Source organism: Eptesicus fuscus, chromosome 6 (genome assembly GCF_027574615.1).
Source record: "Eptesicus fuscus isolate TK198812 chromosome 6, DD_ASM_mEF_20220401, whole genome shotgun sequence".
NCBI lineage: Eukaryota > Metazoa > Chordata > Mammalia > Chiroptera > Vespertilionidae > Eptesicus > Eptesicus fuscus.
In genome coordinates this window covers 9942478-9970432 of record NC_072478.1, presented here as the reverse complement: position 1 = coordinate 9970432, position 27955 = coordinate 9942478, and the positions used below count along the sequence as shown (strand labels likewise).

At 41.1% G+C, this 27955-nt stretch overlaps 1 protein-coding gene across 3 annotated transcripts in view; it reads left to right on the top strand.

The window, feature by feature from the left end:
* The first annotated feature begins 8873 nt into the window (after positions 1-8873).
* PPP2R2A (protein phosphatase 2 regulatory subunit Balpha) overlaps positions 8874-27955 on the top strand; it is a 102723-nt gene continuing 83641 nt past the window's right edge. Inside the window, exons 1-2 of one of the 3 annotated variants that reach the window (XM_008151456.3) lie at positions 8874-9172; positions 10962-11036. In XM_008151456.3, the coding sequence (XP_008149678.1) occupies positions 9166-9172; positions 10962-11036 (82 nt within the window). In that variant the 5' untranslated portion in view covers positions 8874-9165. Of the gene's footprint in view, positions 9173-10961; positions 11037-27955 lie in introns of those variants that run through there. The other 2 variants (XM_054717205.1, XM_028160596.2) reach the window with 2 other exon arrangements.

The window sequence follows — 27955 nt, the reverse complement described above, 5'->3', positions numbered from 1 at the left end:
CTGGTGACTAAAGAGGTTAACTTGTGAAGGTGGGTCCCTGTGCTGGATGGAAATCCTTAGGTTGGAAAGGTTCTGACAGAGAACATAGTGGGACACTCAATAGCATTTTCGTTCAAGTTGCAGAACGAAAAACCACGCGCTTTTCGTTCTGCAACTTGGTGGGAATTGTGAACGTTGCTGGGGTGGATAAGGTTAGATTGTGGAGGTGGGTACTTCAAATACCATTTGCAGAGTGATGTCTCATCTCATTTCCCGTGCTGAAAGCAATTTTGAAGTTCAACTTTTGTTGTAGCTTTATGACCTTCAAGATTAAGAAATTATTAGATTTCAATGTTTATTGCGAAACTACCGACATACCATGTCAGAGAGGTTTTTTTTTTTTTCAGATCTATTAAGCATAAGCCTGCTTTGATTCCCTGAGCTTTCAATTTTCTCTAAAGCCATCTTCAAGTGTTTGTGGAAGCATTCATAACCTTATTGGGGGGGGGGGGGAGGTAGTGTGTTCTAAAGATGGGGGTACAATCATACCAAGCCATATTTTAAGGCCTCAAGGAGAGTTTACATGTTTTACCCACAAGGAAATTTTCCTTGGCCAGTTACAGTTTGATTGGTTTTAAAATGTATGTGTTGAAGGACGTATCTTCTGTAAGTGCTCTGGATCACAGTACAGTACCAAGATAAACAGTAGAGAAATAATCAGCTTGGTGAGACAAAGAAAAGAGCATTATCTAACTAGCTGGGTGGCCTCAAAAATCGACCAGTGTTTAATAACAAATGCCTTAACCTCTTAGAACTCTTGGTGTTTTCATTTATCATATGAACATCTTTGAGACAATATACATGACAAACAAGGCTAGTATACTGTCCCAATGTAAAATATTATTGTTGATTTTGTTGTCCTAATAATATTTTGCAATTTAAGATTTGAGACCTTAATTGTGGTAAAAACTGAAGTGGATAGGGCTTTGGCTCACTCAAAACTTTGGAGGGTGAGAACAGGAAGACCTGCGTTGGCACCCCATCCTCCCAAACACTTCAGGGGTTCTCAGTGCTTAAGGAAGACTGAATACCAAACCATGATTCGAATTTACAAGTGCTATTGTGGAGATAGGGCATTGTGAAGGGTGTGTCGTTATCCAAGGCTATTTTCTGTATGGTTAAGTGACAAACTGTTGCTTTGGGGGCTTAGAAGCAACATGGATTGGACTTGGATATAAAAGAATAGGATTCAGTAATTAATATGAATGGACCCCTGGATTCTTTAATGTATCAGAACCAAAAGTTTATCCAAATAATTAGTGTGAAGCTGACCAATACAAAGACTGGTGGAGGCACATCAAAGGATCTAGTATTCAGGGTTGAGGGTTCCCTGGCTAAAAAGGTGTGTAAGGAAGGAAATGTGTGTAAGTAAGGGCTCTTGGAAATACTGTGTCATCAGTATTGTCAATTAGTCCAGTGGGATAATCAGGGACAGGGTAGAATCTCCAGCCGCGAGGCTTGGAAGAACCATTAGCACAAAAGAGTTTCTTGTGACTTGCTACAGAATGCCCTGAGCTAGAGGGGGGAGTGGATAATGGCAAGATACAATGAACCTAATGTAATGGATGTCCACAATAAGCACAGAAAAAAATGCTTAAGTAAGTCCTAAAATGCATTATCCAACATTGGAGCAGAGTTGTGGACTGACTTTTGGTGGGGGAACTATGGGAGCTATACAACTGGCAGTGGGGTTCGAAATGAATAAGTAACAGCATGGAGCATGTCCAGCCAATCCTTACTCAAAGGCAACCTTGATTTGTAAACATAGATTTCGTTTGATATTGGTTGGTCAGGCTCCATTCATTCTAACATGACAATTTTGCCAACTCTATAGAAAAGAAGGTTCACATCCAAGGTACAGGCATATTTTAGTAAACATCCTAAAACTGAAAATTTTAAATAAAAAGTTCAGACTCATCATGGAGATGAGGGTCATCATAACTGGACCATGTCAATGGGAAGACATGCTTCAGGGTAAAAATAAGCTGATTAGGAAGGAAAGCAGAATATAACGGCAGGGCAGAGATTTGCTTATGTGGAAGGCCATAAATTCACGGGCAGTGATGAGCTGGCAAATGTTTAACAACCAGTTGTTTTGCAAGGGGGGTGGGGGGGGGGGAGGGCATTCAGGCTTTTGGGAGGGAGCACTGACTTCTAGTATTTGCTGATTTCTGAGGTATAAATATTCCCATCGTGGCCAATTTCGACCACACAGATACAATACATGTAAAGAACCTCAAGAGCATAGAAAATAGTAAAATGTAGCGAAAATAATTAGGAAGTGATGAGATTTCAGTACTTATTACCTTTGCTTATAATATAAGCAATTTAATTATAAGTTTTTAAAATTTAATTTTTAAAAATGGCTGTTTTTCAACAAACAGCTTGCAAAATTCCTAAAAATTTAACAACCAGCTCTGAGAACAATACGAGCTGGCTCCATCACACCACTGCCTGTGAGTGAAAGCACCTTTAGGGAAAGATAAGAGGAGAAAGGCCCTGCTGGCTTGTCTCAGTGGTGATGGTTGACCTATGAACCCGGAGGTCATGGTTTAATTCCCCAATGGGGGATATGCAGGAGGCAACCAATCAATGATTCTCTCTCATCATTGATGTTTCAGTCTCTCTCCCTCTCCCTTCCTCTCTGAAATCAATAAAAAAAATTTTTTTAAAAAAAAGAGAAAGCAATAGCAGTGAAATATGTTTTAATTTGTGAAGAAAATATGGATAAATGTGAGTTTAGACTCTTTTTCATTTAATACTTCAATATAGAATGGAAGTTGTTTTTTTAAATATATTTTTATTGATTTCAGAGAGGAAGAGAGGGAAAGAGAGATAATTGGCTGCCTCCTGCACACCTCCTACTGGGGATGGAGCCTGAAACCCGCACGGGAATCTAACCGTGACCTCCTGGTTCAAAGGTCTATGCTCAACCACCGAGCAATACTGGTCGGGCTAGAATGGAAGTTTTAAAGCTACAGCTGTATGAATACCAAAAGGCATGTTGAATAGGGAATTTAAGTATCTCTTGTGAGAACTGGGTAGTTAGTGCTTAAAGTTCCTTCCAACCTTGAGCCTATACATTTCTGTGTTTAGGCATAAGACACATACCAGTGTCATAGCTAAACTCAAATGCCAGCTAAAAAACTACAGTGTGGAAGGAGACTCATACTTCAAAAAATTGTCTATTTGGATAACAGTTTGTCTACACTACAGGTTATTATGATCAAGTAATAAGAACACTGAAGATAGATTTCAGAGATAATGTTTAATTTCACAAAGTTTTCATTTTATACCAAAGAAATATTCAGCTTATATATTTATAGGCTTTACCTCCCATGGAAGCATAAAACAAGATTTTGGTTGCAATTTACAAACAGAAGGTATTGGTATACATTTACTAATCTCTCCTCCATCTTTACATATGCACACTGTTAAATGACCAAAACAAAATGTTCCTGTTTTATGGTCAAACCAGGGATTAAATCACACTTATAATGGACTACAACTTCTACTTTAACGTGGAAAATCTACAACATAGACTTTTATCATCATGTTCTAATGCCAGCATTAGAATTAACTTTATAAAATAAGTTTCTTCTTTCCCTTAATATATGTTGATTATACAATATTTTGGAGAAACACAAATGTCAAAAGGAGAAAAAATGATCTATTGTGTCACTGCCAAAAACATTTCTGGGAACACCTTGGTCCATTTCCTTCCTGTCTGTTTTGGCTCCATACATTTTGTTTATTTGTTGTACATACTGTGATCATATTGTGTCTTCATTTTTTATATCCTGCTCCTAAAGCACAAGCAATTTCTTCTGTTTTTACAATCATTTGACTACATAATAATCCACCTGGTGGATTCACTGTAGTTTTTCTTAAACAACTGCTAGTGTAAGATTTTTGGTGATTTGATAGTGAGTTCTACGCTTTGAACATTGTGGTGTGAATTGTCATTGTAATCTAGATTTTGCAGCGTTTTGGGAAACTGCCTTCCAGGCCAAGTCTGTAGATACGAAGAAAGTACATAAAAATATTCTCATAATTTTCCCCTGTAAAGCTCTTGAACCTGCTCCATGTCAGAAGGCATGGGTATGGTTTGCCAGTATTTTAAACTGTGTCGTTTTCTACTCAGGGACTCCTTTTACCCTTGAGTTCATGATCTTTCCTAGACAAACCACTCCCCCACCCCCACCTCCGCTTCTCCCACTCCCCAGTTCTAACTGCCTAGAGGAAAGAAGCTTCTAAACAGTGTCACTTCTTTTTTTTTTTTTTTTTAAACAGTGTCACTTCTTATTCAGTGTAGAGGAAGGTTGTGTTTATCTAACTTCAAGGAAAAAGAACAACTTTCAAGTGATTCTTCTCTCATCATCTTATATAATAAAACCCTAATATGCAAATCGACCGAACAGCAGAACGACCAGTTGATATGATGTGCATGACCACCAGGGGGCAGACGCTCAACACAGGAGCTGCCCCCTGGTGGTCAGCGCGCTCCCACAGGGGGAGCGCTGCTCAGCCAGAAGACAGGCTCATGGCTTGTGAGCGCAGTGGCGGTGGTGGGAGCCTCTCCTGCCCCTGCTGCAGGCGGGCGGTAAGGAGCCGGGGGTCCCAGACTGCAAGAGCCCCAGACTGCAAGAGGGATGTCTGACTGCTGGCTTAGGCCCGATCTCCCCCGGACATCCCCCAAGGAGTCCCGGACTGAGAGAGGGTGCAGGCCAGGCTGAGGGACCCCCTGCCCCCAGTGCACAAATTTTGTGCACCAGGCCTCTAGTATAATATACTTTTAAAAGCTGGCTTACAAAAACCCACAGGTGAGTCCCATTAGCTTCCATTCTGCTGGCAAGATTATGAGTGTCGTTGGTGCCTCTCAGCTTAGACTGGAAGTAGAACACCTCCAGGACTTATAGATTCTCCAGGACTTCACCAGGAAAACCCACAGCCAGTTTTCCTCCTGTGTGCCTAAGTTGCACTCAGTTCTGCAGGGAGCATCTTACATGTGGCCAGGTGTTGAAATTCTGGCTAGCAGCTCACATGAAAAAATGCTTTCATGATAGCAGGTGGGTCATGTGAATGAGAGAATGGTGCCCTATAGAATTCTCTTGTATAATATGTATTCAGGGACAAAGGACCAGTTAGAAATAGTTGAGATGAATCTATCTCTAAGCAACTTACATATTTAACCAACTATGGCCTAACAAATGTAGATCAGAATGACCAAAATAATTTGTAAAATGCCTCTTTCTTCCAGGGATAAGAAGGGTGAGTAAAAACATTTATGATATGGCAAGTTTTAAGGAGCCAACATTCCACTGGTTTTCTTCCCAAGCCAAGAGAGATTTATTCATTCATCCATTAATCCAACAAATTATGTGACTGAATATATGGGGACATACTTCCTACCCTCAAAGAACTCAGTCTAATAAAAGACACATATTTAGATAATTTAAACATAATCTAGGAACCGAGAAGCACAATAAATTTATTGAGACTTTTCAGGAAGGGCACCCAGCTCAGGGTAAGGTGGGTAAAGAATGGAAAAAAATATATCAGTGGCCTAGCTGGTGTAGCTCAGTGGTTGAGCATTGACCTATGAACCAAGAGGTCCCCGTTCAATTCTGCCAGTGCACATGACTGGGTTTTGGGCTTAATCCCCAGTAGGAGGCATTCAGGAGGCAGCCGATCAATTATTTTCTCTCATCATTGGTATTTCTCTCTCCTTCTCCCTCTCCCTTCCTCTCTGAAATCAATAAAAATATATTTAAAAATAAATAAAGAGCAAATTTTTTATTGTTAATCCTCCTCTGAGGATATTTTTCCATTGATTTTTAGAGAGAGTGGAAAGGAGGGGGAGAGTCAGAGAGAAACATCAATGTGTGAGAGACACATCAATTGGTTGCCTCATACACATGCCCCAACCAGGGCTGGGGATCAAGCCTGCAGCCCAGGTATGTGCCCATGATCTGAATTGAACCCGGGACCCTTCAGTCCATGGGCTGACGCTCTACCCACTGAACCAAACAGGCTAGGGCAGAGCAAAATATTTTTTAAAAAAAATCAGGGAAGCCTTCCTGGAGGCAGTTCCATCTAAATTGGTTTTTACTGGGTGAGGAAAGAAGAATGGGATTGGGGGAATGTTGGGGCAGGGGTGGGTGAGTGGATGGTGATGTTCCTGGCAGAGAAACAGCATCAGCCAAGGTGGAGAGGATGTGGTATCAAGACTTGTATTCTGGCAGTGCTTGTTGAAATGCTTATTGTGTACCGTAAAAATGTCAAGTAGGCAGGTAGACGTGTGTGTGTCTGCAGTTCTGGGGGGGAGGCCAGAGCTGGAGATCTAGATTTGGCAGCCACTGGTAAATACATGGCATTTGCATCTGTAAATATCTGGAAATGGTATATGAGGTTGTCTGGAAGAGTGAGAAGGGGGTCCAGGACAGAGGCCAAGAAGACAGATCATACTAATATTTACAGGGTGGTCTGGGAGGAGAAGCCAACAAAGGAAACTGAGAGGAATGGCTAAAAAAGGTTGGAAGGAAACCAATCATGGGTCAAGGGAAAAAAGGGTCTCAATGGGGATGTGGTGATCAGCCATTTCAAATGCCTTTGGGAAGTAGAGAAAGATAAAAACCAAAGAAGTACCTGTAGCCATTAGATTTGGTAACATGGAGATTGTTAATGACCTTGACAGAAACCGTTTCAGTGAAGTGGCAGGGACAGAAGCCTTAGTGCAGAGGATAGAAGACGGAATGTAAGATAAGGAAGGGGAGATAGACAAGAGCAACCCTTGCCTCTGGGCTAGTGTGTGTGCTGACCTCTCTTCCTAAGGGCCATCCAGAAGAAAGGGAGGCAGTTTATGGTCCGCTGAAATGACCGCTCAGGGCCAAGGTGCCGGGCCACTTGTATCTGGGTCCCAGACCTTTGATAATTAGACCCATCTCAGCTCATCTCATGACTCTATACAATGTTCTTAGAAAAGTGCTCAGGACATTGTCCGTGCTATAGGAACTCTTGTTATAATTATCCCCGTTTTAGACAAGCTTTAATGGCTTCTAAGAACAAATAATTTATGTAGACCAAATCGTTTTTCAGGATGTGTGAAGATTCAAATCTTACATATGGCAAAACCCGAAGCCTAAGAAAAATGATTTTGCATATTGGGGTGCCAGTCCCCAGTTTAATGGTCTGTTCTCTCTCTCTCTCTTCTCTCATTCTTTTCTGAGTTCTGGTTAAGGTGGAGAGCCCTCACTAGTGAAAAGGAAAAGAAATAGTAAAGACATATGCAGAGAAGTACATTTATGAAAGCAACCAAAATAGAAATACAGCAGTGTGCATTTAAGGTTCATACCTGTTTGTACAAGTAGCTGAAAGATGAGATACAGGGTGGATTTTTAATTTTGGTTTGTCCATTGGTAGAGTGAACATTTTTAATGTGGAAATGGAGGAATAGTAACACAATGGAGCAGCTGTTCCATCGCGGAGGAATTCTAAAACTTGTACAATTCAACTTTCTGGAGATGAAGATTAAGAAAGAAAGTGGAAATGATGGACAGGAGGATAAGGTCAAATTCTGGGTATTTTTGCAGGCGTTTTTCTTTTTTTTTCTTAAGGTATTATATGTGTACATATCTTACCATTGCCCCCCCCCCCCCCCCACCCCACCCCACCTCACACATGCCCTCACCCCCCCGAGTTTTGTGTCCATTGGTTATGTTTATATGTATGCATACAAGTCCTTGGGTTGATCTCTTATCTCCCCACTTCTCCCTAACCTTCCCGCTGTAATTTGACCTTCTGTTTGATGCTTCACCGTCTCTGTATCTATCTTTTTGTTCAACAGTTTTTGCAGGCGTTTTTCATGTGGAACATGTGGACACCTATCTCATAGGAGTATTGTGGAGATTGACATGTAAATGTACAGTATTGTGACTGCATCATTAATACATCTTTCAATGAAGTGCACATCCCTTCTTGGCTGATGACTGGTTTCCTGTTTATTTTTTTCTTCTTACACCTCTTAACTCCATAGAAGATGCTTTCAGTACACATCTAATCATAACCGCAGTTAACGTTTACCATGCACTCAAATTAAGTCATTTAATCTTTGAAACCGTCCTATAAGGTAGAAAGAATGGTCATCATCTCATGCGTGGGGTCAGTATTTGGCAGCCTGGCCCTTAACCACTGTTCCTACGCTTTTGGTGTCAGACAGAAACGGGGCCCCTTTCTCGGCCCCAGTCTGCTACCAGCAAACTCAGTTTGCTGTTTGGAAACCATACTTCACCGCGTTCAGTCGCCCAGGACTGTCGCCGCAGTTTCCGGGTCACCCCCAGGGAAGCAGCTCAGCTCCGTCCTCCTCAGCCCCGCGAACTTTCACCTTGGCTGAGCAGAGTTTGCACCACTGTCCCTTTCCCCCCACTGGCCTCAGGACCAACCCGCAGGGTCACGATTTTAAGGAGCAAAACGGGTATTCGCTAAAAAGACACAGGCCCGCACGAATCCCTGCGAGCGAGGACTTTTTCGGGAGAGCTGCGCCGCCCCCGGGTCCGGCACGGCGCGAGGGCTGGGGACTGGGGGAGGTGGGCCCAGAGGAGCGCGCACCGGGCGCCGAAAGAGGCCAGGTCCCCGATCCCCGATCCCCGATCCCCGATGCCCGATCCCCAGCGCGCGGGCCCGGGCGCGGCACAGGACGGTGGGACCAGGCGGCCCCGCGAAGAGGAAGGGGCGGGGCCAGGAGGCCGCCCGGCCGCTCCCCGCCTCGCCCCGCCCCCGGCCCCGCCCGGCGGTCCCGCCCCCGATGACGTCACTGCCCAGGCCAGCCGGCGCCATTTTGAAAGTGGAGTCGCCTGCTCCTGCTGCCGCCGCCGCCGTCGCTGTCGTAGCTGCCGCCGCTGCTGCAGGAGGAAGAGCGAGAACGGGGAAGCCCCTGAGTGAAACCCACCATCCTGCTGGCTCGTCTGCCCGCCCCTCCTTCCTTCTCCCCCGACCCCCGCCCCCGGCCCCCACAGGTGCCATCCGCCGCCATCCGCCCTCTCTACCCCCCCATCCCCAGGTGAGGGGGGTGAGTTCAGGAAGCGGAGACCCCGAGGCACCCGGCAGGGTCACCATTTGCAGCGCAACATGGCAGGTAAAGGAGAAATCACCCTCGGCCACTGACAAGGCTCCGCTTCCTTTCTCCTCCCTCCGTCACCCCCTAGCGACCGCTGTGCCTCTCGGAGAGCTGCGGGCGCCTCGGGTTTCGGGGAACCGGCCAAGTGGGGTGCGGTGGGGTGGGGAGGGCTCGGCGCGGCCAGTGGTCGCGGTGATGTCGAATTGGCTTTTAAAACGAGGGCTGAGCCTCGGCGTGGATGGGGGTGGGGTGTGCGCCGGCGAGCTGCGGGGTGAGGCGTGGGTGGGGCGGGGTGGGGGCGCGGGCCGATTTGTCCCTCCTGCTCCGGAGCCGGGTGTAACCTCCGTGCCACCCTCTCCCCGGACTTTTTGGCGGCTCCTTCTTCATTTAATTACTGTTCTCCCCCTTGATGCAAGCCTTCTTGGGTGTTGATACAAATGTGTTTTGCACTGAGAAGGAAAAGTGCTTTACAAGTTAAAATGCAATGTGCCCCCCTCCCCCGGTAGGCACGTATATTTTGAGACTATTAACCTGATTTTTTGTGTGTGTGTCCAACCATCTCCTTTTCGTTTCTTACCCTTTACGTCCAAAGAGTGCAAGGCCTTTAATACGGCAAGTTGCATGAAAAATGTGATTTCAACTTTCCGTTTTGCATGTTAGCTTTTGTGCAGATGTCCTTTTCCCAAAAGGGTTTCAATTGAGTTAAAATAGTTGTGGAGTTCAGGGATATAAATAGCCAAGAGGGAAGAGATTTAGGTAAAAGCTTGGAAAGGGGAGGGGATGATGCATAGGGAAAAACAGGTTTGAATATTTAGCAAAGAACAGAAGTGGAGGAAGAGGAAGGTGATTTTGCTTCGAGGATTCCTTTTGTACATTTTGGTGTGGCTGAATATCTTCATCTAGTAGACTTAATTCTAGATCTAGGTTCAGTTTCTCCATAGACCCAGGACATTTCCTCTTCAAGTATTTAGACCTGAAATAGAAACACTCAGGGACCAAACCAGTTTTCTTGGCTTATTTTAATATTTAGGTAGGTAATTAAACCTCTGAAAGAGTTAACAGGTTGGATTGACTTATGGTTTGCTATAAACAAGTTGCTCTTTGGATAATTAAGTAAAATTAAAATTGTTTGGCTCAAGATGATGACAAATGAGCAAAATGAATTCTTTGCAAGGTCCTTTGGAATCTGAGGGGTAAGGTGAAGAGAGGCAAAAACAGGCTTCCTTTGAGAATCTTTTCACCAGCTTTTCCCCTCTGGAGCCAGTGATTTGCTGGCAATTCTGTGCAAGAAGTGGGTGGTGAGTGTTGTGTTTGCTCTATATGCGCTTTGGTGATGGGGTTCATACTCTGCCGTTCATTCCTCACCCAGGCAGTGATGTTCCTTGAAGTTTTCTACTCCTTCCATGTTTTATGGTAGTTTGACCTTACTGATTCTTCTGCAGACTTTTTGTACACTTAAAGAAAAACTAACTTTGGCTATTTGCTTTTTTTTCCCTTACATTTAAGCAAGACCTACCAGTCAGTATTGGAGGGGAAGGGAAAATGGAAGGGAACTTTTGAACACATGTACAATGTTAATGACAGTACATGGCCTTTTAATTTTTCATACCCAGATCTCTTTTTTTCCCTAAAGCAGTACCAACTATCGAGGACTAACCTTTCCCCAATTAGTGCTCTGGGGTGGTGGTTATGTATGTGGGCCGTACTGGGCTATTAGTATCATGCCAGCCATGGATACCATCTCAATGTTTAGTAGAGTAAACACGAACAGAACTCAGTTTTGATCGGTATGTGTTCTTTTTTCCAGGAGCTGGAGGAGGGAATGATATTCAGTGGTGTTTTTCTCAGGTGAAAGGAGCAGTAGATGATGATGTAGCAGAAGGTAAGAAAGCATTTACGAATGCAAATTTTGAATACAGAATCTTCAAAATCTTGATTACTGAAGGATTTCTTTGTAGATGAGTCTGTTATATCGGAACATTTTGTGTTGTCCAAGCAACAGAAGAACAGTTTCAGGAAAATAGTCTCAAATCTTTCATTCTTTAGGTCTCATTATTAATTTTCCATGAATTAAACGAAAGGAGCAGTAGATGATATATGTAAAACCATCGAAAGAGAAATCCAAGGTCTATATGATAAAGGTTTCCTTGCTATGTAAATTCCACATACAAGTAAATGGTGATGCCTTTTCATGTTGTACATCATTTTTAGGTAAATAAGTTGAAATAGGTGCCATCAACATTCAGCTCAGAAAGCATCTTGACAGAATCTTGTATTTTAGAGGGAAGCTTTTTAGTTCTTTGTGTTTTTTTTAATTTTCCTACTTTGAAGGTGTGGTGTTGGTTAGCGTATTCAGTGAAGAAATGTTGGCTCAAATTATTCATTTTATTGTCTTACAAGGATTAATTTAGGTGGATAAAAATAACAGTGCTATGGATATATCACATGTCTTCTAGGGAGCTTATTGTGCAGTTAAAAGCTGGATTTGATCAGTTGAAGTAATAGAATAGTATTAGTTTTTCCTCCAAATTTGTTTATTAGTGTATTTCAAAAGTTTAAAGTTTTGAAACATTAGGATTGTGTTCTCATTTGAGATGTGGAGGAGACATTATTTCCCAAAAGTAGTTGCATTGTTTTATTCAGCAATATAATTTTTAAAGTTCAAATTTTAATAGTATTCTGTCTTGAATGACAGTAGGAATTTTCCAACAAAACTCAGATAAATTAAAACATATACTTTTAAGCCCTGGCTGGGGAGCTCAGTTGGTTAGAGCATTGTTCCGACACGCCAAAGATGCAGTTTTATCCCTCGTCAGGGCACAGACAAGAAGCAACCATTGAGGAGGCAAGTTGATGTTTCCCTTTCTCACTCACTCCCTCCCTTCCTTTTCTCTTTCTCTAATAATAAATTTTAAAATGTACTTTAATTTTTAAAAATGTCTAGTGAAAGTTTATAAATCAACTTTCTCAAGATTATATTGTCCTCATATTAAGACCCTGTTTTTGACTTAGAATACTGTTTTGAGGATTTTTTCATGTTATGGTAGGATAATGGCTTTGTGTTAAGCCAGTAGAATACTTGGCTATATCAGTGTCATTTTTAATGCAGTGTCTGATCAGAGTTTGGTGAGTCGTGTGGGGAGCCAACTGGCATACATTATACTTGTGATACTTTACAGGGCACTCTCACATTTCTTCTTTTGAATCCTCATCTGTTTTTCACATGAGAAACCAGAACCTTAAAGAAGTTAAAAGACTCATTTATGGTCACACAAATAAGGCAAATCAAGGATTTCTGGTGAAACCTTTTGGTGTTAGACTTGTTTAGAGAAATAAATTCTAAGTTCCAGGGAGGAGTCATGTGTTACTCATTTTGTAACTTCATTACCTGTTGAATAGTAGGCACTCAAATACTGGATCATAGCTCTGTGCTGTTGTGTAATACTCACCAAGTTATGAAAGTGCTGTATACTTGAAAAACATTCCTTGGTTGATTTATTTCCATTTATTCCTTTTATCAGAGATCTGTTGGGGGGCCTCCTGAAATCTGAGCACTGGGGCCACAAGGTGTCTAGAGCATAAACCCTGCCCTGAAGGAGCTCATACTTTTTACTTGTTAAATGGTAGGCAGAGAGACTACATGGTTGTTTCTTGTTTACTCATTTATTTTTTAAAATGGAAAATGTCCAAAATTCCCGGAGTACATGACGGGGGTGCCGTAAGAAAATGCAGTTGAGGTTTATATGCTCTTTTGGACAAAGGAGAATGGAGTGGTGGGGCGGGCTGGGATTTCAAAGGGAAAATAGGTAGTTTACAGGTAGATGGGAGAGTGAACATGTAAAATTCTTTCTGAGCCACTCAAAAACAGCGTCACCCAGAGGGAAGTGCAATAAGCAGGCTTTACTAGATATCTCTCTGTATGCCACATTTACTTTATAGTATGATGCTAAGGTGACCCTTCCTTTAAGCAGGGTTTTCTATCTGAATTCCTTTAGGCAGGTAGAGGGAGGGTCAAAGGTTCTTTCTGAATCTTTTGTTTCCTAACAACCAACCCAAAATCAATACCCTAAAAGGCATATTTTGTAGTGGCAAAACTTTGGTCCCCTTCAGCCCTGCCTTTGGAACTTTGAATAAAAAGTTTCACATTCCAGAAGCTAAGTTGGTAGGTTGCTCCTTTTTAATTTAACCAACCAGTTCAGTTAAACCTTTGTGTCTCGTTTGATGAGGCATTGGTGCAGATGAGCTCCCACATTAGGCACATGGGTTTTATTTAATCAGGAGAAATTGATAATTGCAGACTTACCTAACTGAACTAAGTGATTGTGGTATGTATGATAGATCAGTTGTTCTCTTCTGCTGATACTTAGTAACTTCATTTTGCTACTGATTTATTGCATATTTTTCTGAGATTGTTAAACATTACTTTAGCATACAGTATATACCTAGCATTAACATGCTGAGGCTTAATATGTATATTTTAATAAAAATATGACTTGTTCTATTATCTATGTCTATACAAATGTACTAATTTTCAGTGTTCAACTTACACTCTTAATTTTGGGTATTTTTGCATAGTATACTTTGCATATCATAGTCTATTGTGTTTACTAAGGGAAGATTTACTTTACTGAAATAAAATAAGATCAATACATTGTCCCCCTTGGTTTGTACTAATCTCTAAACAGGTTATATCTAGCTCAATCTTTAGCTTTGTTTGCCTATTTTCTGTTAATGATATAGCTCAAGTTCTTTCCCATCAAAGACTCCAAATTGTCTCTTTCCCTTCCTACTTGTAGTTGGCTATCATGGCATACCATTTTTACTTCTGTAATGTTATAATCTTTCCATACTCACTTTCACCTTAGTACAGGTTCTCAATATCTCTCATCAGGATTGGATTAACTTCCCAAATTATTCCCTGCTTCTTGTACTGTTTTCTTCTAAGTTAACCTTAAATGCAGTCCCAGTGTTATTTTCTTTAGAAATCTTCAGTGGTCACTATATCCACAGGATTATAAATTACTTACAGATATTTCAGTCTAGAATATGAGACCCTTCATCACTATGGCCTCGACTTCTCTAAGTTGATTAGCTAATATGGTTTACAGTACAACTAAATGGATACTGTTCTTCAAACACTCCTATACACTTACTTTTGGGTCTTTGTGTTTTGCTGTTCCCTCCCTTGGAATGCCTGTCACTCCTCCCACAAACTTCCTTCATAACATTTTGTATATACAGTGTATTTAGTACCTCAAACCTCTACTGTGATACTTACTGAAAGCTTAGTGCAGGACTAATGTCTCTTTGTACTCTACACTGGCCTATATAAAAACTGCTGTGCTTAGAACAATGCCTGGCACACAGTAGGTGTTCAGTATTTGTTGAATGAAGGGATATAAATGTTATTATTATTATGAGATTATGAAGGGGGAAGGCAGGTGAAATGTAGGCTGATGAGATCTTTCTGGCCATTATGGATTCATTTATTTGGTAGGCTTTATAACTGGATTGATGACATACAGTATCATAGAAGTCAGGAGAACTTGGGTTTTTATCCTAATGACAAATTAGTATATATCACTTTAGATAAGCTCTCCTTTGGATTCCAGTTTATTTAATTTTAATATTACTAGACTGGATGAGGTGATTTCTATTGTTCCTTCAAATCTTGTTAATTCTCAAAGGTGTCCTAGAAAGAAACAGTTAAATTGATTGAGATGCTGGACTCTCTGGGAACCTTAATTTAAAAATAAGTCTACTGGACTTAGTTACTCAAGGCTTAGAATTTTCATTAATTTAATATTAATATTGTTAAATATTAAATACTTTTTATGGTTTTCATTATTTTAATGTAAGTATAATTTTCCTTAGCTTCATATTTGATACTCTTAGACTTCCTTTCATAGAAAATTATTTTAGAATGTGATTTTATTACATGAAGCCTGTTTTTATGAGCCTTTGATCCAAATGCAGTGCAGCTTTTCAACACTTGGCTTCCTGTTTATTTTTGGTAGGATTTAGACATTTATGGATGGTTCTCAGGAAAATAATTTTCAATGGTAGAGTGGAAATACTCCCCAAATTAGTACATAAATAAAATTATGAAAAACAACTAATCTTTGGGGTTTCACATAATATTTAATAGTTTTAAATCCATTCTATATGTAATGCTACATATTTTTTAGAGTAGAATGCATCTTAGATTTAGGCACTAGTGTCAATTAGTAGGAAAAAAAGTGGTAGAACCCTGTTGTTTGCAGATTTCAAATATTGGCACACTAGAGGCCCGGTGCACGGATTCGACCAGGGCATGTCTGGCCCGTCTCGCCTAGTCCCTACCGGTCGGAGCATCTGCCCCCTGGTGGTCAGTGCACGTCATAGTGACTGGTTGACCAGTCGAATGGACGGTCAGACACTTAGCATATTAGGCTTTTATTTATAGGATTAGCTATATTCTAAAACCTAATGACCCATAGCAATGGTCTTATTTAACATTTTTACCTTATATCCCATGAGGTACTCCTCGTCTCTTTTAACTACCATTACTGATAGAAGTCTAGTACTTAATGCAGTACAATCACTTAGAGTAATGTAAAATTGCCCATAAATAACACGAATGACCATATTTATCTGGTACTAGGCAGTATCTGTGTCTTCTTTTTAAGATATTAATTTTCTTATTCCTTTATTGATAAAAATACTTATATACAGGGTGCACGAAATTTGTGCATGAGGGAGGGGTGTGTCCCTCCACCCAGCCTGCACCCTCTCCAATCTGAGACCCCTCTCACAATCCAGGACTGCTGACTCCCAACTGCTCGCCTGCCTGATTGCTCCTAACCGCTTCTGCCTGCCAGCCTGATCACTCCCTGCCAGCCTGATCGAACCTAACTGCTCCCCTGCCAGCCCAGTTGCCCCTAACTGCCCTCCCTTGCCGGCCTGATCACCCCTAACTGCCCTTTCCTGCTGGCCTGGTCGCCCCTAACTGTCCTCCTCTGCAGGCCTGGTTGCCCCCAACTGCCATTCCCTGCTGGCCCAGTCACCCCTAACTGCCCTCTCCTGCCGACCCGATTGCCCCTAACTGCCCTCCAATGATGACTGGGGATGTGTCCGAAACCAAGGTACATGCCCTTGACTGGAATCGAACCCGGGACCCTTCAGTCCGCAGGCCGACGCTCTATCCACTGAGCCAAACCGGTCAGGGCTTAGCTGACATTTTGTCTCAGGTTATTAAACAAAAACCAAAAATTAAACTTAGTTATTTCTTAATACTCCCTTCTAGTGAACTAAAATTTAAGCTTCTTAGAACTTATGGAGTAAGCAGAATAATGAAAAGTTTTTGAAGCAAAGAATTAATTTTATTAGTAAAAAGATTCTCATATTATGTATTTGCACACATATATTGCCTAGTTTAGTTGAGTTGCAGGAAGAAAGGTAAACTATATTTTAAGTTTCTTATGCTAATAAGTCGGAAAATTGAAGCCTGGAGATAGATGTTTTAGTTAATTTACTCAATAACCTCCCTTATCTTAGGTGGTAATGGACATTATAATTGATTAATCATGGGTCACTAAGTTTCTTTCTTAGTAGAAGGAAAGAGAAGGAAAGGCCTGGTAATAGGTAAAACATATTTCTTATAGATAATTGAATTTAATTATTATCACTATATAATATAGTCAGTATCAGGAAGAAATGGCATGGCCATCTTAATTACAGCAGCCAGCATTTATTCAGTGCTTAACTAGGTATTGTTTCAGGTGTCTTATATACAGGGTGTCTACCCTCCCCCCCAAATGTATATATATACTACTAAGAGCTGGTAGCCCAATTGATGTTTCTTTTTTTTTAAAATTGTATTGATTTCAGAGAGGAAGGGAGAAGGGAGAGAGTTAGGAACATCAGTGATGAGTCATTAATCGGCTGCTTCCTGTACATCCCACACTGGGGGGATCGAGCCTGCAACCTGCATGTGCCCTGACCAGAAATCGACTCATGACCTCCAGATTCATAGGTCAACGCTCAACCACTGAGCCACAGTGACTGGGCTGATGTTTCTTTCTTTTGAGATTTAACCCATTGGAATTAGTAAGATTTAAAGTGTGTATAGTTTTTTTGGAGAACACCCTACCTGTTCATTAATCTTCACAAAAACTGCATGAAATTAAGTAGACACTTGTTTTTCTTTTTTCTTTCCCCTCCCCCTTTTTTTTAAATGCTCACCCAAGGATATGTTTAGAAAAAAGAGAAAGGGAGAGAGAAACATTGATGTGAGAGAGAAACTTCCATCAGTTGCCTCCTGTATGAGCCCTGACTGGGAATCAAACCTGTAACCTTTGGTTTACTAGGACAACGATCCAATCAACTAAGCCACCCGACCAGGGCAACACTGTTGTGTTTCCATATTACAGATGAGAAACTGGTCTAGGAAGGTTAATTTAGTAACTGTGTTCTTGAGCAGGTGGTGGACCTGGGATTCTTAACCTGAAACCTTTTACTTTCCCTAATGTAATTCTATTTTTTCAAAACTTGAGCTACTTCTTTTAGTTCAGGTGAAGTTGTTTGAGGTTGTTAGAATGTGACTTGCTTATAATAAAGTTTGTTTATAGTGCCTAGTAGATTATTATTGTTTTGAGGTAAATTTGCAGGCCTGAGTTTTCTGCTGATGGAATTCTTTAGCTAGAACGTGCTATAAATGGGCAATAATGGCTTTGTGAACCTTCTGAAGTTGTATGTAAAATTGTATTGCGTGTGCTTGTTCGTATGTGCACTTTTCTGGTCAGAGAGGGTCTGTAACCATTGTTAAAACAGCTATCATTTATTGCATTTCAAAGTGTGGTCTTGGCGACCCTTCAATTCTTTCAAAAAGCTTATCAAGTCGAAAGTATTTTCACAATAACAAAAATGAATGTGCACCAATGGTACAAAAGCAACGTGGGTAAATCTGCTGGCGCCTTTACATGAGTCAAGGTTTTGGCACCAAACAATACCAGTAAGCAGTCATGGTCATCTTCCATCACCATGTACCAGCAGTTTAAAAATGCCAATTTTACTTAAGAATATTCTTGATGAAACAGTAAAAATTATTAATTTTATTAAATCTTGACTCTGGAGTACATGTCTGTTTTTGTGTGACAAAATGAGAAGTGTACCTAAAGCACTTCTTCCACCGGCCAGAGTACAGTGGTTTTCTGGAGGAAAAGCATTGGTGTAAGTAATTACTATTTGAGTTTCAAGCTGAATTATCTGCTCTTTTCACTGAGCATTATTTTTACTAGTATTTTTACTACTGATAAATTGTGGTTATTGAGACTTAGATGTTTTGGCAGATATTTTTCTCAAATGAACAATGAATCTTTTGCCTCAATGGACAGTATTTGTTGCCCTTGATAAATTTTGAGTTTTCAAGCAAAAATTAGAATTTTAGAAATTGGTATCTGCCATCCTGAGCTTGATAACTTACCAGTACCTAAAGATTTTCCGGATGAGATCAGTAATGATGTGAATGACTGTGATTTTTGATATTGTGTAATGAAATGTGCCAGCCTTTGGGAGATCTGTGTAACTGAATCAGTATTTTACCTGTGATGTTTAAACATTATGCCTAAGCCCGACCGGTGTGGCTCAGTGGTTGAGCGTCGACCTATAAACCAGGAGGTCATGGTTCGATTCCCAGTCAGGGCACATGTGGGCTCCATCTCCCGTGTGGGGTGTGCAGGAGGCAACTGATCAACAATTCTCATCATTGGTGTTTCTATCTCTCCTCCCTTCCTCTCTGGAGTCAATAAAAATATATATTTTAAAAAACATAAAAAACATCATGCATAAGTAAAAGTGCAAGTTGGAACATTGGGTTTTAATGTAACGAGCAGCTAATAGGGTTTCAGATACCACAAACGTTTAAGAAACTATCACATGTTGAGTTTTGGTGTAATATCAAAGAGTGATATTCATAACTGCCTGCAAAGCCTATTAAAATACTTCTCCCTTTCCAACTATATACCTACGTGAGGCTGGATTTTCTTCATATATTTAACCAACATAACAAGAGTAGTATATTGAATGCAGAAGCAATTAAGATAATCTGGGCATCTTCTGTTAAATCAGGCATTAGAGAGACTTGCAGCAATGTAAAATGCCATTTTTCTTACTAATTTATTTTGGGAGGAAATAAGTTATTTTTCATAAATTTGTTACTGTATAAGGCTTAGCATTACTATTTTTTAGATGAATAAATATTTTAAAGTTTAAAAGATTTCATGAACCTCATGATAAGTGATCAGAATAGTGTGCTACTTTTGTACAGGAAAGCTTTCCTCTGACTTGAGATTGTTTCAGCTTGCTGTTCTTTAGATACCAAATCAGAACAGCCTTAAACTCTTTCATCTGGTGATCTTGGTGAAGAAAGGTTACTTTCAGGACTTTAAAATATGTGTTTTTAAATTTAACTGTCCTTAGATTAAATACCAGTACATATTTGCCAAAATACTTTAGCTCTAAAAGTTTTCCAGGGCAGTTTCCACTCTGCTCAGGTCCAGCTATCATTAGTAGTTAATGTAGGATTGCTGAACTCCTCAGAGCCTAGTCTGGTGCAATTCTGGGTTGGCCGCCTGGTCATTAGAAAATAATTGGTGCCCTTGGCATTGTGTTTTGAGCCCAACATGTTGAAGTTTGATGTGTTGTTTTATTCCTGAAAGAAAGGCATAAAATATGCATAATAACTTTCTATTTCCCAACTCTTTTAACTACTAAAAGGAGAAAAGGAGAAGAAACAGTATTTTTCTTTAAATTCTACTTTAATGTACAACATAATTCTATTTTAAAATAGTTGCTGAATTTCCCATTCTTAGAATGCAGTATCAACTATTTGTTGCTTGGTATTTTCAGTATTTTTGTGGCTATTTCTGTCCTTAAAAAATTTGTCAAAGTATTTAGGACTTTTAAACTTGATGTACCAATTTTCTTTCCATGGGTTTATTTTAAAAGAAAGCTAATCTTGCCCTAACCGGTTTGGCTCAGTGGCTAGAGCGTCGGCCTGCAGACTCAAGGGTCCCAGGTTCGATTCTGGTCAAGGGCATGTACCTTGGTTGCGGGCACATCCCAGTAGGGAGTGTGCAGGAGGTAGCTGATCGATGTTTCTCTCTCATTGATGTTTCTAACTCTCTCCCTTCCTCTCTGTAAAAAAATCAATAAAATATATTTTTTTTTTAAAAAAGAAAGCAAGCTGATCTTTTATTAATATGAACTACTTTTACTTAGTATTAGCAGTAGTTGATTAAAATGCCATCTAGATCCTTGCCAGTGGCATATGTGGAATCCTTAGCAAATCATTACTGAATGCTTCTGTACACCATGATATACAAGTACTCCCTTAATTGTAGTTTCTGTTGGTTGACTTACTTGAATGTTCAGTCAGATGTCAACTGGAGTCTCTGCATGATCTTTGTCCAGTTTAAGGGGAATCGTGGACCAACCAATGACCCTGTTTAAGAACCTCAGCTTTAATGTAATATTTTGCCTATGGTTTTATGCCTACTGAAATTTGGAGGAGTCAAGGAAGTCCTGTCACATGCTACAACATGGATAAATCTTGAGAACATGAAATCCAATCACAAAAAAACAAATGCTGTAAGATTCCACTTGCATGAGGTATCTAAATTAGTCAAATTCATAGAAACAAAAAACAGTGGTAGAAACCAAGGACTCAGGGGAGGACAGAATGGAGAGGCTTTTAATGGGTCCAGTTCCAGTTTTACAAGATGAGAAAGTTCTAAAGATCTGTTTTACAACAGTATGAATATAGCTAACACTACTGAACTATAACTTAAAATGGCTAAGATGGTAAACTTTATGTCAAGTGTATTTTACAATAAAAATGCATTAAAATATTAGGGAGCTAAAAAGTATTTCCCTGGAAGAATTAGTTCTGCTGCTAGGACCGGATTTTGGCTCCATCCCTGCTGGGCATGCAGGAGGAAGCCTATTGATTTTTCCACTCCTGCATCCTTGTTTCTCTCTCTCTCTCTCCCTCTCCCTATAAAAAGTTAATAAGAAATCATTTTCAGTCCATTAAGAAGGTATTGTTTCTTAGGAATCCTCTTAGTTGTTTTGTTTTTTAATCTTTTTTTAATGTCAAAGGAAAATAAAACCTAGGGGCAATCCCATCTCTACTACCAGTTTCTATAATAACCATTTTGCATGTTGCATCCCATCCCTAAATAAAGAATTTGACAATAACTATTTATTGCCTACAACAGCCTGTGTGTGTTGCAACAGAACCTTCCCTGTCTATCAGCCAATAGAAAATATTAAAAATTCCTCTTACGCAATCTTAGAAACATATCTACTCCAGGCTCATAAAAACTATTACCTGTGGGAAGCTAGGGAAAAGGGTAACACTAAAAAGTTTCTATTTCTCCTTTCAAATGAAGCAGACCTGAACCTCTACAATGGCAAATTCCAGATCTTTAGAAAATGTTTAAAAATTGCCTACCAATTCCTATTACCTACTTTGGTTTCTCTCTTAATACAGACTACTGAAGAAGAATTTAGATCCCTTATAAATGAAATTAAAAAGGGGCAATTGGTTCAAAATCCAATATATTCCTCTAATATTTTTGCCTATGGTTAAAGTGACAGTAGTTTGTAATTTAAAAAAAAAAAATTACCAAGGGAATACACTAAAGCCATTAAGTTCAATATCTTAGAGAAGATTCATCCTCTAATATTACATCACAATAAAGAATTATCAAGAAGCCCTGCTGGTGTGGCTCAGTTGTTAAGGGCATGCTCCTGGGTTGCAGGTTCGATCCCTGGCCCTAGTTGAGGTTCGTGTGGGAGGCAACCAGTCTATGTGTGTGTCTTTCACATTGATGTTTCTCTTTCTCTACTCCCCCTTTCCACTCTCCAAAAATCAATGGAAAATATATCCGGGTGTGAGGATTAACAACAAGAACAACAACAAAAAAGATTGTGTATTCATATAATGGCATAATATTCAGTCATAGAAAAGAAGGAAGCAATGACTGATACACACTACAACACAGATGAACTTTGAAAACATTATGCAAAGTGAAGAAGGCAGTCACAAAATACTACATGTTATATGATTCCATTAACGTACCAGACACTGAATAACTGCACAAATTAATAACCTTAACGCAAATTAACCTATTTTTCTTGTTCTCCGAAAGCAAAATATTTCCTGTTGCGACTGCTAAAATATTTGCTGCTGGTATTAGTGGAAAGAAATGGTGCATCTGTGCATAAGGCGCATAAAGGAAATGAATGCAACATGATTATAGTAATCAGTCATTCGCGAACGTTGTAGTTCGTTATTAATATGTATAATATGATATTGTAAAAATTAAGTTAAAATTTTTTAATAAAACGTTTCTTACATACTGTTATATAGGCTGGGCTGCAGAAATACTCATTGTGGGTCGCGAGTTTGACATGCTTGTTCTACATCTACCATCTACACTAATAAAAGAGTAACATGCTAATTGACCATACCTTCGTGACGCCCACCAGCCAATCAGTGAATATGCAAATTAACCTAACAAAGATGGAGGGTTAATTTGCATACGCAGGTGCCGAGTGGCCAGGGGCGGGGCGTTCTGCACCACCCCAGCCACTCCGGGCCTCTGGGCAACGTGGGAAGGCGGAAAGGTGGCTCCAGCCAGAGCGAAGGCAGTGCCGGCAGCCAGGGGAAGGAAGGCCCATTCTTGCACGAATCTTCGGGCATCGGGCCTCTAGTCCAGAATAATATAATTGGGAAATGAAAGGGGACTTTGAACATGCATTAGTGCTCAAAGCATCCTTTGCTATTAGTTTCATTTTCCCTTAGAAGGTAGGAGTGGAGTTTGGGAGCATTTGAAGGTCTGATCTCAGGAAAATCCCATAAAGATATTGACCCATAATTGCTAAGGCTCTAAAAAGCCCTGCCCTCCCTCCCCTTTGTTGCCTAAGGCAACATTGTAAGTACATTATAAGTATTTTCTTATTATACTTTCCTCCACAGCTTACCTGGTTATCTGAATTCTTTACCAGATCTTGAGTAGGATGAAGAATATATGTAGAGCCCATAAAATAGTGGTCGGCAAACGGCGGCTCGCGAGCCACATGCGGCTCTTTGGCCCCTTGAGTGTGGCTCTTCCACAAAATACCACGTGCGAGCGTGCACGTACAGTGCGATTGAAACTTCGTGGCCCATGCGCAGAAGTCGGTTTTCGGCCTGGACGAGTCTATTTTGAAGAAGTGGCGTTAGAACACTCAAGGGGCCAAAGAGCCTCATGTGGCTCGCAAGCTGCGGTTTGCCGACCACTGCCATAAAAAATTCTACAAGAGTCCAAAGAGAAAGCAAATTTTACTGTAGTAATGAGGACCCTTTTTCCTCTTGATTCCTTATTCAGAAGCGTGCAATATTGTTTTTGTTGTTTTTTAATATTAGAGGCCGGTGCACGAATTCGTTGGACATCCCTCTCACAATCCTGGACCACTGGCTCCTAATCGCTCACCTGCCTGGTCACCCCTAACTGCCCCCCTGCCAGCCTGGTTACCCCTAACTGCCCCACTCCGCTGGCCTGGTCGCCCCCAATTGCCCCCCTCACCCCCTGCTGGTCTGGTCACCCCCAACTGCACTCCCCCCAACCCCTGCTGGCCTGGTTGCCCACAACTGCCCCCCCTGCTGGCCTGGTTGCCCACAACTGCCCCCCCCTGCCAGGCTGGTTGCCCCTCACAGCCCCCCCACCGGCCTGGTCACCCCACGCAGCCTACTTGTTCAGTCGTTTGGTCGGCCCTCACTAACCCCCCTGCCGGCCTGGTCGTAGGCAGCCATCTTTGTGAGGGCATGGTGGTCAATTTGCATATTACCTCTATTATATAGGTTGTTTTTATTGATTTCAGAGAGAGGAAGGGAGAGAGAGAGATAATGAAACATCAATGATGAGAGAGAATCATTGATCAGCTGCCTCCTGCATGTTCCCTACTGGGGATCAAGTCCACAACCAGAGAATGTGCCTTGACTGGGAATCGAACTGTGACCTCCTGGGTCATGGGTCTATGCTCAACCACTGAGCCATACTGGCCAGACTGCATTTTGTTTTGTCAGAAGAATTGTATTAGGCGGATACCAGTACTTCTGGAGCTTTTGAATTTCCTAGGAATCTTGTTAAAATGCAGATTATGATTCTTCTTGCAGGCATGTAGGTTTGGGGTAGAGCCTGTGATTTTTGCATTTTTAACCATTTGCATGATGTCCATGTTGCTGCTGCTTCTCTGATGGTCTGCAGTCTGCACTTGGAAGGACAGACAGGTAGCTTTTAGTCTTTTTTTAGAGAAGGGGGCAACAGGTAGGGTAGTATCTTAATTTTTTTACTCAGTATCCATTGTGCTATTCTCACATCAGTTAACATTTCAATAAATGAATAAAAATCTCCAAGGGAGCTTTGTCCTAGCTGTTAAAGGAGTAGCTTCCATCATAGCATTATATGTTAGCTATCTCGAATTGTTAGATTAAATTTGTGTTTGCATTTCAAGTTTAGTTCAGACCTTACTAAAAGGTTTTCTTTTGTTAGTAATTTGCCTTTTTTAAAAAATATATTTTATTGATTTTTTTTACAGAGAGGAAGGGAGAGGGAGAGTTAGAAACATCAATGAGAGAGAAACATCAATCAGCTGCCTCCTGCACACCTCCTACTGGGGATGTGCCTGCAACCAAGGTACATGCCCTTGACCGGAATCGAACCTGGGACCTTTCAGTCCAAAGGCCGATGCTCTATCCACTGAGCCAAACCAGTTAGGGCAGTAATTTGCCTTTTTTTTTTTAATTTAATAAATCTTTATTGTTCAGATTATTACAATTGTTTCTCCTCCCCCCCGCCCCCATATCTCCCCTCCACCTGGTTCCCCCCCCTGCACTTATCTCCCCCCCCACTGTCCTTATCCATAGGTGTATGATTTTTGTCCAGTCTCTTCCCGTATCCCCCACACAGACACCCCTTTCCCCCTGAGAATTATCAATCCATTCCCATTCTATGCCTCTGATTCTATTATATTCACCAGTTTATTCTGTTCCTCAGATTTTTTTTTAAATATATTTTATTGATTTTCTACAGAGAGGAAGAGAGAGGATAGAGAGTTAGAAACATCGACGAGAGAGAAACACCGATCAGCTGCCTCTTGCACACCCCCTACTGGGGATGTGCCCGCAACCAAGGCACATGCCCCCGACCGGAATCGAACCCGGGACCCTTGAGTCCGCAGGCCGACGCTCTATCCACTGAGCCAAACCGGCCTCGGCGTGTTCCTCAGATTTTTAATTCACTTGATTTTTAGAATCACTTGTTGATAGATATGTATTTGTTGTTCATAATTTTATCTTTACTTTTTTCTTCTTTTTCCTCTTTTTAAAGAATACCTTTCAGCATTTCATATAATACTGGTTTGGTGGTGATGAACTCCTTTAGCTTTTTCTTATCTGTGAAGCTCTTTATCTGCCCTTCAATTCTGAATGATAACTTTGCTGGGTAGAGTAGTCTTAGTTGTAGGTTCTTGCTATTCATCACTTTAAATATTTCTTGCCACTCCCGTCTGGCCTGCATAGTTTCTGTTGAGAAATCAGCTGATAATCGTATCGGTGCTCCCTTGTAGGTAACTAACTGTTTTTCTCTTGCTGCTTGTAAGATTCTCTCTTTGTCTTTTGCCCTTGGCATTTTAATTATGATGTGTCTTGGTGTGGTCCTCTTTGGATTCCTTTTGTTTGGGGTTCTGTGTGCTTCCTGGACTTGTAAGTCTATTTCTTTCACCAGGTGGGGGAAGTTTTCAGTCATTTTTTCTTCAAATAGGTTTTCAGCGTCTTGCTCTCTCTCTTCTTCTGGTACCCCCATAATTCTGATGTTGGTACATTTGAAGTTGTCCCAGAGGCTCCTTACACTATCTTCAACTTTCTGGATTCTCTTCTCTTCTTGCTTTTCTGGAGGAGTGTCCTTTGCCTCTTTGTATTCCAAATCTTTGACTTGATTCTTGCATTCCTCTAATCTGCTGTTGGGTCTCTGTATAATATTTTTTATTTCAATCAGTGTATGTTTAATTTCTAGTTGGTCCTTTTTCATATCCTCGAGGGTCTCATTAAATTTATCGGCCTTTTCCATGAAATTCTTGAAAAACCTTATAACTGTGGTTTTGAACTCTATGTCCATTCGTTTGTTCTCCTCCATTTCTTTCGTTTGTGATCCGTTTCCTTACATCCTCATTTTCACCGCTTCCCTGAGTTGGTAGGGTAGCTTTGTATACTAGGTTTCCTATTGGTTCAACGGGTCAGCCTCCCAGTTACCTGAGGTGGACACTCTTGGTGTACCCCTTTGTGGACTGTGTGTACAGCCTTGTTGTAGTTAAGTCTTGATTGTTGTTGGTGTCACTGGGAGGAATTGACCTCCAGGCCAATTGGCTGTGAGGATCAGCTGTGTCTATAAAGGAGGAATTGTTGTGCTTGAGACACGTTTATGGGGCAGGACTTGTTCCAATAGGGCTTTGGTGCTCACTGAGTCTGCCTCTTGAATGTGTCCCTTATGAGAGTGGTTGAAATCTGGTGTCATCTCACACTGACCACTAGATACACTAGTGTCTGGATCTCCAATGGGGTGAAGGTCAGCTACTGTCTGAGGCCACCCAGCAGGAGCAACAGCAAGAACTACAGTTTTCTCCTTTTTGCTTGGGCGGTTTTGGAGCAGTCTGACTGGAACTGCAGTTTATTTGGTTAAGCTTCCACAGAACAGGCCATTAATATGCAAAAGCCGCTGTGTGGAGCCTGGGGAGGTTTGTAGAATGTGCAGGGCGGGGTGTCAGGGCGTCACTAGGCTAGGGCGTGGCAGACAGCGATGGCTGCCGTCATCCTTCTCTGCCTTTCCAGGTTTCCAAGTCACTGCGTCCCGCGCTCCAGCGCAGTAAACAATGATTGCTGGGCGCACCTCTGCAAAAAAGTCACTCTCACTTTCCGACCCGATGGCCGTGAGTCCAGCTTCTCCCCGTTGAGTTTCGCCTATTGCCAGGCAGGCCGGTCTCAGTGCAATAGTTTTCCTCCCGAACGAGAAAGCTAGCCGCGCATTTGGTGCCCGCCCTCTCCGCGCCCTCTCTGCGCTCACCTCCGCACCTCCACAGCTCCTGAAGCTCTTTTATTCTAGTTGTAGAACATCCATTCAGCCAGCTTTCCGGTGGTTCTGGATGAAGTCCGCTCTGTTTTCCAGTTGTAGTTTTAAAATTGTTGTGGTAGGCAACAATTAGGTGTTTACCTTATGCCGCCATCTTGGTTTCTCCAGTAATTTGCCTTTTTAATGCAGATTGTCCCTCAGTGCTGCAAAAAGGATGAATTTAGGGAATGAAATCTTAACTTCATAATTGGTTGTTTCATAACATCTAACACAGGTTTTTTAATAAGTATAAATGAGTAACCTTTTAATTTTTATGTTTGTGACTTTTTTTTTGCTTCATTAGCCTTGAAGTACCTTTTCATTCTCCAGTCAGAATTTTTCTCCCTCCCCAGCTACCTAATCTTAGTTTTGTTTTAGGTTGATTTTGATTTTATCTGCATAGCTCACGCACAAGTTAATAGTTTCAAAATGCTTGTGAGGAAAATTAAGTTTTATGTCCTCTTACATATCCTCAACTTGGGTCTTTTTTGCTCTTCTGGTATTTATTTTCCTACTTACAAACATTATGCTCATATAGCTGTTTCTTTATCAGTTTACATCCTCAAATATAAATGGTAGCTAACAATTGAGCTCTAGCCTGCCCCTTCTACAG